This window comes from Tupaia chinensis, unplaced genomic scaffold (genome assembly GCF_000334495.1).
Source record: "Tupaia chinensis unplaced genomic scaffold, TupChi_1.0 Scaffold000387_1, whole genome shotgun sequence".
NCBI classification, from domain to species: Eukaryota; Metazoa; Chordata; class Mammalia; order Scandentia; family Tupaiidae; genus Tupaia; species Tupaia belangeri.
The window spans coordinates 1,561,907-1,572,512 of record NW_006159889.1 but is presented as its reverse complement, the minus strand read 5'-3'; the positions used below and the strand labels follow the sequence as shown (position 1 = coordinate 1,572,512).

At 48.2% G+C, this 10,606-nt stretch overlaps 1 protein-coding gene across 3 annotated transcripts in view; it reads right to left on the bottom strand.

Annotated features, from left to right (window-relative positions):
* Window positions 1-10,606, bottom strand: part of ST3GAL3 (ST3 beta-galactoside alpha-2,3-sialyltransferase 3) — a 187,870-nt gene that overhangs the window by 32,143 nt on the left and 145,121 nt on the right. For all 3 annotated transcript variants that reach the window (XM_006153759.2, XM_006153760.2, XM_006153761.2), the window contains 2 exons: window positions 4,294-4,388; window positions 798-861 (listed from right to left, as the gene is read on the bottom strand). In XM_006153759.2, the coding sequence (XP_006153821.1) occupies window positions 798-861; window positions 4,294-4,388 (159 nt within the window). The remainder of the gene's footprint in view (window positions 1-797; window positions 862-4,293; window positions 4,389-10,606) is intronic.

Below are 10,606 nucleotides of genomic sequence, written 5' to 3'. Positions count from 1 at the left end.
GAGGAGAGCCAGCCACCAGGTCTCCTCCCCCTTGCCCTTTGACCAGGCTGGGACAGAGGGAGGCTGACAGGCTACTGCATTTCTGAGAGAAGGCCAGAACCCTCCGTGGGCAGCTGGCCCCTTGGGCTCTCTAACATCCCTACAGCCCTTGGGCTCTCTGACATTTCCTGAGAAAATATGGGCAACCAGAGGCTGGGGTACCAGCCCCGGATGGTGAGGACGGGGTTCTGGTAAAATGGCATTCTGAGATAAAGGTTCCTCAAGGGGTGGTACGGTTAAGGCAGCCTTTAGAGCAGAAGGAAAAGTGGGGTGAGCTTGAGGTCACGTGGGGAAAGAGAGGACAGCGGATGAGACTGAAGGCTCCAGGACTCAGGGCTTGGCTTAATCTCAACTCTGAAGTCCCCAAGCTCCCAGCAGCTATGAGGGAACCTATACCTTTTGCTTCTCCAGCCCTTAACCCTGGCCCTGCTGGGTCAGCTGTCTTCAATGCTGTCACTGCCTCCTGGACCTCAGCCCCACCCCTTCAGCCACCTCCACCACCCAGACCCTCAGTGCCACTGCGGGGCAATCCAGCCCCAGAGTCTTCAGCTCTTACCCTCCAACCTCAGCCATCTGAGCAGTGGGGTATCTGGGCAAGTGCTTAGTCTGCAGGGCTGCAACCGTGGTGGAGGACGAGGACCAACCACCTGCGCCCCCAGCCCAGTGCGTGCTGTGTGTGCTTCTGTGCATAAGCTGGAGGAGTCCCCCAGTCAGGCAGCTGGGACGGAGGGGAAGGAGGCTGGGCGGGGAAGACTCACCTGTCCAAGGCAGGAGTCAGGCGGTACTCTTTGGTGACTGACAAGATGGCTTTGATCAGATTATCTGTGGACAGAAGAGGAAGATTACTCTCAGAGGGTCACCTAAGTTCCCACTGATGATAACACTACTGGAAAGTTCAAGTTCCTGGGGCGAGCGTTGAGGTGGAGGTTAGAGAGAGCTCTGGACACAGGCTGGCCCTGGCCACCATCCTAACCTGTCCTTGAGAAAGGAGATGGCAGGCGGGTGGGTGGGTCTCTGCTGGGAGTCAGGCCCTAATAACAATGTAGGTTCTTTCTGGACCTTCTTCACCTTCCTTGGGAGACACGTCTGGTTTCAGAGGCTCTGTAGTCAGGCCCAGGACATGCATCCCTAGGCCAGGGCCTGCCTGGGAGCTGGAGGACCTTAGTCTGCGCCCGAATGGGGGTGTCCACTCAGAGCTGGACACCACACCACGGTGTGTTCACCTCTGTGCTGTCCACCCACACCCCAGCAGGTACCAGGAAGCAAAGGAAGGAACTGACCGAAGAGCTCACCAGGCAGACCGCCTGCCTGACTCCGAGATGGCCTTCCTTCACTGCCAGTCTCTAACCTGCTCCTTGCCAGGCTGTGTCTACCTCCTCGCGCTTACCCTGCAGCCTGGCATCTACCCCTGCACTCGGCAAGGACCCCAGTGACCTCCGTGCTCTCAGACCGCGTGATCCCCATGAAGACCTTTTTCTCAGCCGCTCTGGCCTGGGCGACGACTCTTTTCAAGCTCTGGTGCCATGAGCATTACAGTGCAACGTGCAGTGTAGAATGGCCATTATAATATCACGTATAGAGGGGCGTGGGGGCGCTGGCTTTGGGTCGAATCCTGCTTCTGCTACCAAATAGCTCTGTGATCTTATATAAATCAAGTATTTTCTTTGAGCTTTAGTTTCCTCATCTCTAAAATGAAGACGGTAATTCTTACTTGGCAGTCATTAGGAAGATAAAAGACAACACACACAAAGACCTAAAGATAAAGTAAATTGGAACCCCAATGGTGGAGAGTAACTAAACACCAGACAACGATGCGGATCTGCACAGACTAAGATCTGCAGCTCTACTCCTAGAAGGCAGCGTTTAAAAACTCACACATTTGTTCAAGGAGACTTGTACAAGAATGTTCACTGCAGAACTGTTTGTAATAGCAAAACGTTGGAGGCGACCTAGACGTCCACCTAAGGAAAATAGGTTAAATATGATACAAGGGATACTACATAGCATCTAGAGAAAACCTAAGACCTGGAGCTACACCACCAAGATGGAGAAATAAAACAAACATCTAAGAGGCAAAAGATCAGTCTAAAGGACACACGCCTACATACAATGATACCATTTCTAAAGTTTAAAGACTTACAAAAGCAGGATGGTATTTTGGATGGATACACTGTATAAACACCTACTGAAAACACACAATGGAGGCACAGAAATGCTCACAATGAAATCACAGCAGTGGTCTCTTGGGGAGGACAACACAGTGGGAAGGGCTGCACAGAAACTTTAACTGTATCTCATGTTTGAGTTCTTAAGGTGGGTAGAAGGTCTGTGGGTGTTCCCTATATAGTGGGTCCTTGGAAAAGTCAAGACAAAAATACGTCATGACTTTTCTGATGACCCAGTAATTCTTTATACATTTTTTTTGTGTATGCCTGAAATATTTCACATAAAGAAAGGATGCCTCAGAAATTAAAAACAAACATAATTTCTTAAAAGAGGAGGTGGAGACATGGTCAGATGGAGCTGAGAGGTCCCGTGATAGATGAAGGGTCTCATCTGGATTTCACAGGGGCACTGAGCCGTTTCACTGAGACACAGGGGTGGGGGGAGTATGTTCTTGAGGAGTAACTGGCAAGCAAGAGGAGGCAGCAGGAACGGCTCATCATTCCATAATCTGGTCTTGTACGAGTGAGGGTGGTAAGGACACAAACCCGTAGGCAATGTGCACATTAAGTGCCCACAGATACAACCTATGGAGGGCGCACGGAAGGCCACAGAGGTCCTCCCTTTGCCACCTCCAATTTTACGTCTAAAGAGGATCATATCGCTACGAGGTGGCTGAGGTTAAGGACAGGGATTGGGCTTTGTTTTCTAGGAGAAAACCACAGCAGAAAGCACACACCGCCAGGCATTCTCTTTTTGCTGGCCAGTGGGCTCTGCAGTGGACCTTCCTAGCCTTTGTAGCTATGTGAGCAGAGACTCAACCCGGGACTTAAAAGAGCAAGCTGCTTGGCGATCTGCACCCTGGAAAAAGGAGTTCTTCACATGGTTCAACCCAACCCATCAGATCTGTCCTTGGAGTCTTGAGGTCAAAGCTCCAGTTCAACAGCATTTTTGGTGGCCACTGTTTTCTTTTCAGGGAGGGGTTGGCCGGCTGAGTAGAGGGCTCAGGTGTTCTTGAGTCTCCTGGCCAAATGATATCATACCTTTAACATTATTTTATTGAACCTGACCACAACCTTATACAATATTATTGTGTCCATTTAACTGATGAGGAAACTAAAGGACGGACAGTTTAAGTAACTTGTCCAAGGTCATAGCTAGTAAAGAGGCAGCGTGGGATCTGATCCCTCTAAGTCTGATGACCTCTTTCCCATCATGCCATGAGATAGCTCTGGAGTCAGACAAAGCAGCAGAACTGCTAAACTATTAGGAATGGAGATGTCTTAAGTTAGGAGGAAGCTGTATGGGTGAGGTCCCTAAAGGGGGTAGCTTCTGAGAGTGTGGAGGAAAGGCCAGCCCAGGGCAGGATAAGGCAGGATTGGAAGGGAGACTAAGGTAAAGTGAAGAACATCAGGAGGGGATGGTGGAAGGGCTTGGGGTATGGGCGATGGTCTCTGTTCTTTGGGAATATCCCCAGCATACCCTGTGCTCTAGCACCCCTTCTCTGTGATCTCGACACTCTTCTACTTCCCTCACTACAGTCCTCACTGTCTTCACTCTCTGGATATCTGTATCTTCACAAGACTGGAGCTATTTTTTTAAATGATAGAAAACACATGCAGGTTTACATACAAAAGAGAGAAAGACAGAAAGCACCCTTGACAGTCTCGGCATGCCATGATCTTCCCCCAGCCCTCCATCTCCTCGAGATCCTGGACACCCACACAGGAGCTGGGTGTGTTTCCCAGGCTGACCCGGGATCTGAGCTGTGGTCTTCATATGGCATCCAGCACTGCAGAGTGCAAGTGTCACCACTGAACCACACTGGCTAGGCCTGGACTGCAGTGCGCCAAGAAGGCCCGCCCTATCTATCTACTCACTGTGGTATGCCTAGTCTTTGACAAAGTGTTGGGCTCTGAGTAAATAGTCCATTAAAGAAATTAAAAAAGGAAAGGGAAAGAGAGAGAAGGGAATGTTGAGAGTGAGGACGACTGATCCCCAGCACAGGCACGTCTTAGGATACAGCCCTGTCCCCGTATAGGGAGAGACGAGGGGATGCGATGTTAATGTTGGCCAGGGTTTCCAACATACCTTGACCTTTGATCCCAAAAGGCGGCACAAATTCCCGGATCCTAGCCCATTTGCGAAAGGAGTCATCCAGGAACATGGGTGCTGGCTTGGAGAACCTGGAACACAGCAGGGCCATGGAGGTCACAAAGCGAAACAGGCTGAGTGCTGGTTGGCTCTTCTGTGCACTGGTCTTGGCTACGGACCTGCTGGAAGTCACTCTCCCCGTTCCAGTACCCCTCCCTGCCAGTCTGCTCACAGGGAGCTACGGAGGGGTTGAACAAATCTTGTTCAGTGGAGTCTGGGTGGGAGGAAGCAGGCCTGGTAAGTCTTAACTTGGCCAGCTGTAGGAGTGGAGAGAAGATTTGCTGGGGTGGGATTAACAGCACACAGCAGGAAGCTCTCCGGGAGGTTATCCAGAGATCACTGCTGCCCAGACTGTTCCTGCAATCTGGGAACACCGGGACGAGAAACTGTCCAACGAGCAGAAAAGATCCAAACACCCAGCTAGTGCAGGGAGACAGAATTGGGAGACAATTCTGGGAGGTGGACCACCCAGGATGGGGAGGAAGAATTCATAGTCAGAGGACAAAGCAGGTTAAATGCTACAGGAGACAAAAGTTTGGTAGAGAAGAGAGAAAAAGTCCTGTGCTTAGGAGGCACGGCTGAGAGGAGAGGTTTCACATCAGGAGAAACTTGAGTGCACCTGTTGGTGAAGGAAAGAGAGGATGGATGGAGGGTCCCATGGAGGTCAGGGAGGGATCCAGAGTTAAGAGGTTCATTTTGGCCTGGAGGAGAGATGAGAGGAAAAGAAGAGAGAAGGGTGCATTTATGCCACACTGGAGAGAAGGGAAAAGGCCAGTTTCATGCTTCTTGGGTAGAGCAGGGTATAGGCTTGGGGAGGATGGGGCAGAGCTGCCAGGGAGGCAAAGGGAAATGAGCACGGAGGGAAAAGGCACGGGGGGCATCGAGCTCTTCGGAGATACCGAGAGAACAAGACTGCACGTGGAACCAAGCACTCTGGCTTGGAGACCCTGTTCAGGGCACCTGGAAGCCCAGAAGACAGCTAGTATCTCCACTTACTGTGTCTTACTCTGGGGCCTGCAGAGGCCCTTCCTGGCCAAGAGCGAATGCTGGAGGCCTAAGCCTCAGAGGCGCTGCCTCTTTATCCCTAACTCAACTGAGGCAGCTGCCAAATAACTGCAGGCTACAGCAGGGCCTTCCGAGCCGGAACCACTGTAACCACAAGCGCCTTTCTCCTCTCCAGCATCACTAACACCGTTATAACCAGCGCTCTCAGGAACAGTATCGGTGATCACTCAGGGGTCTAATATTAGAGATTAAAAAAAAAAAAAAAAACTATCACATCATATTATTATTTTTTAATTTGACTGGAGAGAGACACAGAGATGGGGGGAAGTGAGAAAGGTCCTGGACTCAAACCGTGATCGACCATGTGGGAGTCTGGAGCCTCAACCACCACGCCACCTGCTGGCCCCTATTAGAGAGCTGATGTGACTTGGAGGCAGAGAACTTTAAACCCTGCTCCCTGTGCCATCACTCCTTGCTGAGAGACCGATGTCAGATATGACAGCACTGGAGACCATCCCCGCACAGTGGCTTTCCTTTGGCCTCTGGGTCCCAGTGACTGAATTAGAGCACTTCCTCGTGTCTGAGGGCAATGTGTATTTCCTGGGCACATAAAGTCTAAGTAAATTAATTTATCTGATGTCTTCCAAGAGGCACTGAGGGTCCTGGCCATGGTCTATGTGTAATAGCAAAGGAATCAAGGTCCCTGGACAAGCCTGCTCCGAGAACCTCTCCTTCTGTGTCAGGACTGAGCTTACAACAATTCTGTGAAGCTTCTCAGAGCTAAACTTGGAGAGGATTTTATCTGCTTCTCACATGTCCTGGATGTCATATGCTAATAGAATCCACTAAGATCTAGCCAAATCATCTCAACATATTTTTTTCCTTTTCTTCTCCCTTCCTCCCTTTTCCAGATGATTAGAAAGTTTATTATATTTTTATTTTTTTAAAAAAATATGCTAATGAGTGCATGAATTCACTGAGAAAGACACAGAGGTACAGAGAGAGGGAAAAGAATAAAGAATCCCCAGGGAAGTACAAGGCAATCCCTTCTCCATTCTCCTGTCAGGATTTTGGGTATGCACGCGCATGCGCCTGGCTTGTCTTTCAGGCCACTGGGTCTAGGACTGAATCCACACAGTTGGCTATGTGGGATCCAGCTGTCTTAATCACCATGCCACCAGCTGGCCTAAATTTTACTTTTTTTTTTTCTTTTTTAGTTTTTGTTATAGGACGTGTACATTAGCCAGAGGGAGACACACACGGGAAGAAAAGGGAAGTGAGAAATCACTCCTGCTCCACAGGGAGATGGCCACACTGCAAGCCTTTCTCTTCCATTCTCCTCTTGGCATTTGGGCACACATGCCCAGTGCATTTCTCAGGACTCAGCTGCTCATTTGGCTCTGTGGGATCCAGCTGCTTTAACCATCAAGTCACTAGCTGGCCCCCAATTTTTTAGTTTTTTTTTTTTTTTTGGGGGGGGGGTTTATTTTGCTATAGGGCACACACACTTGCCAGAAAGACAGAAATCACCTCCCCACACACCAGGGGGGATGGCCACACTGCAATCTGTTCTCCTCCATTCTCCTCTTGGGATCTTGAGCACCATGAGTTGAAGTCACTGCGTCCAGGACTCAAACTGTGGTCAGCTACGTGGGAGTCCAGTAACACAGCCATTACACCAACTGCTGGTCCCCCCAAATTTTAGTTTTAAAAGCACCCTTTTTGTCTGTAACCTGTAATGTGTATTAAGTTTGGAAACTCGACAGAGAAGCACATACACAAAAAGATAAACATACCCACGACCCTACAATGTGATACTTTTGGTATAGATCTAAACTTTCCTTTCCTTTTTCATACTATTTTGTAGACCTCTTTGTAGATGAACTTCCTAATATACAGAGACTGGGTCAAACCACAAAAACCATAAACTGGTGGCAATGTGACATGAATCAACCCAAAAAGTGAAATGTAGAAGAATGGACAAAGAAAATACTACCAAAACCGGCAGGCTTCATAATGGCCAAGGGACAGCCCTATAGAGCAGGTAAGTGCTATGTATGGGGAGCTGGATGCACATTGTTGATCTAGGTTCAAATCCCAGCCCCGGCAATTTGAAAAACACAATGGCCGCAGGTGCATGTGTGCGTGGGATGGAGAAAGGGAGACCATGCTCCATGTAGGGTGCTTCTCTTCCTCCAGCTCTGGTGAGTGCATGTACCCTCTGACAAAAGAAAGAAAGAAGGAAAGAGAAGGGGGAAGGGAAGGGGAAGAGAAGAAAATAAAGAAAAGAGAAAAAAGAAAACATGTTAGTAATGGCCAAAAAAGTTCACAGGATAGGTCATGGCAAAAGACATTAAATGTGCCTAATCAAGTCTCCTTCTGGTTCTTTTTCTTTCTTTCTTCTTTTTTTCTTTTTCTTTCTCCCTCCCTCCCTTCCTTCCTTCCTTCCTTCCTTCCTTCGTTTGTTCCTTCCTTTCTTTTTAGAGGTTTTTTGCTACAGGGCGCATGCGCTTGCCAGAGAGACAAAGAAAGACATAGAGACAGAAAGGGAGAAATCACCCCCCAAGGGGGATGGTCACGCTGCAATCCCTTCTCCTCCATTCTCCCCTCGGGATCTTGGGCACGCATGCACACGCGCCCAGTGTGAGTTTAAGTCACTGGGTCCAGGACTTGGACCATGGTTGATTATATGAGAGTCCAGCAACATAGCCATTACTCTAACTGCTGGTCCCTAATCAAATTTTCTTAAAAATCTTTGCCTCCAGTATGTAACCAATTAACTTCTTGCTTTTATGCTCTGAATTCAAACACTTTCCACTTCACTTCATTCCTTCGTCAAGCCTGCATGTTTCAGATGCTCATTCTGTAACCTCTCTTCATATCCCTTGAAAGGCCGAGTCCACTCTCTTCTAACATCTTTTCTGCTAGTTGGGTGCATCTCTTTGCATTCTTTTCCTCCTGGGTGTGTGTGTGTGTGTGTGTGTGTGTGTGTGTGTGTGTGTATTTTAAAGAATTACTTTAACTTTATTTATTTATTTTAATCTGACCAGAGAGGGACAGAACAAGTGAGTGAGTGAGCAAGAGAGAGGTGAGAGAGAGGGAAAGTGAGAAAGCAAGCTGCCAGGTCCAGGACTCAAACCGCAGTCAGCCATGTGAGTCCAGTGCCCTTAACTATCACACCACCTGCTGGCCCCTGTATTTTATTTTTAACATTTTTTTTTAAAGAGAGATTTTTGCTATAGAGTACATGTGCTCGCTGGAGAGACTGAGTGAGAAAGAGAGACAGAATGTCACAATTCTTTCTCTTCTATTCTCCTCTCAGGATTTTGGGCATGCACGCACATATGCCTGGTGTGAATTTAAGCTGACAGGCCTGGGACTTGAACCATGGTCAACTCTGTGGGAATCCAGTGACATAACCATTACACCATCCACTGGTCCCTTAACTTTTTTTTTTAATTGCCAGAGGGCACATGTGCTTGCCAGAGAGAGAGAGAGACAGACAGACAGACAGACAGAGGGAGGGAGAAAGCACCCCCCAGAGTAGGGCAGTCATGATGCAATCCTCTTTTTCCACTTCTCCATCCCATTAGGATTATGACGCACACACACACAAGCTCAGCATGGCCCTCAAGCTGTTGTGGCTGGAATTTGAATCATGGTTGGTCATGTGGGATCTGGCTCCCTACACACTGCCCTTAGCCACTGTGCTATGAGACCAGCCCTTTAAAATGTTTTTATTATGGGGACCAGGAAGTGGCATAATGGTTCCGTTGCTGGACTCCCACATGGCCAACCATAGTATGAGTCTCAGACCTGGCAGCTTGAAACTCATGCTGGATGTGTATGTGTGTATGCCCCAAATCCTGAGAGAATAGAAGAAAAGGGGCTGCAGTATGACCATCCCCCCGGAGGGTGATTTTTTGCATTCCATCTGTCTGTCTCCCTCTGTCGTTCTGGCGAGTACACGTGCTCTATAGCAAAAATCCCCCTCCCCAATTTTTATTATAGAAAATTTCACACATATTAAAGTAGAAGCAACAGTACAGTGAGATGCTCAGGACCTGTCGTCCAGATTTACCAATTATCAGTCATGATCAATTTCGTTTCTTTTGGGGCCAGCAGATAGCGTATTTTTACCTCACTGGACTCCCAGGTAGTAGACTGCAGTTCGAGTCCTGGACCCGTTGGCTTAAAACTCTCGCCGGGCATGTGTGCAAGCATGCCCCAGATTCAGAAAGCAGCATGGAGGAGAAGGGATTGCAGTACGGCCATCCCCACAGCGGGTGATTTCTCATTTCTGTCTCTCTGTCATTCTGGCAAGTGCACACACCCTATAGCAAAAATCTCTCTAATAAATAAATAAATAATTTGTTTCTTTTATACCCCATCTACTTTTTAAAAAAAGAGTTTATTTATTTGTTTATTTATTTTAATTTGACCAGAGAAGGACAGAGTGAGAGAGAAAGTGAGAAGGCAAGCTATCAGGTCTGGGACTTGAACCGTGGTCAGCCATGTGGGAGTCCAGTGCCCTTAATCACCATGTCACCTGCAGTCCCCCCCCCATCTACTTTCTTTCTATATTATTTTGAAAATATCCAAGAAATCATGCCATTTCCTCCATAATATATTTCAGCATTAGTTTATAAAAGATAAGGAAACCTTAACAAAACAATACAACAGGGTCAGCCCGTGGCAACGTGGTTAAGGTGGCTGGATCCCACATGGCCCATTGCACAGGTTAAGTCTTGGATCCAGCAGCTTGAGAAACATGCTGGGTGTGTGTGCACATGCCCAAAATCCCAAAAGGAGGAAGAAATGGAGGAGACGGGATTATGGCATGACCATTCTCCGTGGGGTGGGGGGGTGGTATGCTTTCTTACTTTTCTTCTCTCTCTCTATTTCTCCCTGAAGCCCTCTGTCAGAATTAACAAACCAAAAACACACCCACACAACTCCTCTTAAACACATTATCAAGCAGAGGGCCAGCAGGTGGTGTGGTGGTTAAGGCGTTAATTCCCACATGGCTGACTGCAGTTCAAGTCCTGGACCTGGTGACTTGCTTTCTCACCCTCTCACTCTCTCTATGTCTTTCTCTGGCAAAATTCTTGTGAAAAAATATTAAATAAATAAATAAATAAATAGGGAACCAGCAGTTAGTGTAATGGCTATGTCGCTGGACTCCCACGTAGTCGACCACGGTTCGCGTCCCGGACCCGGTGGCTTAAAACTCACACCAGGCACG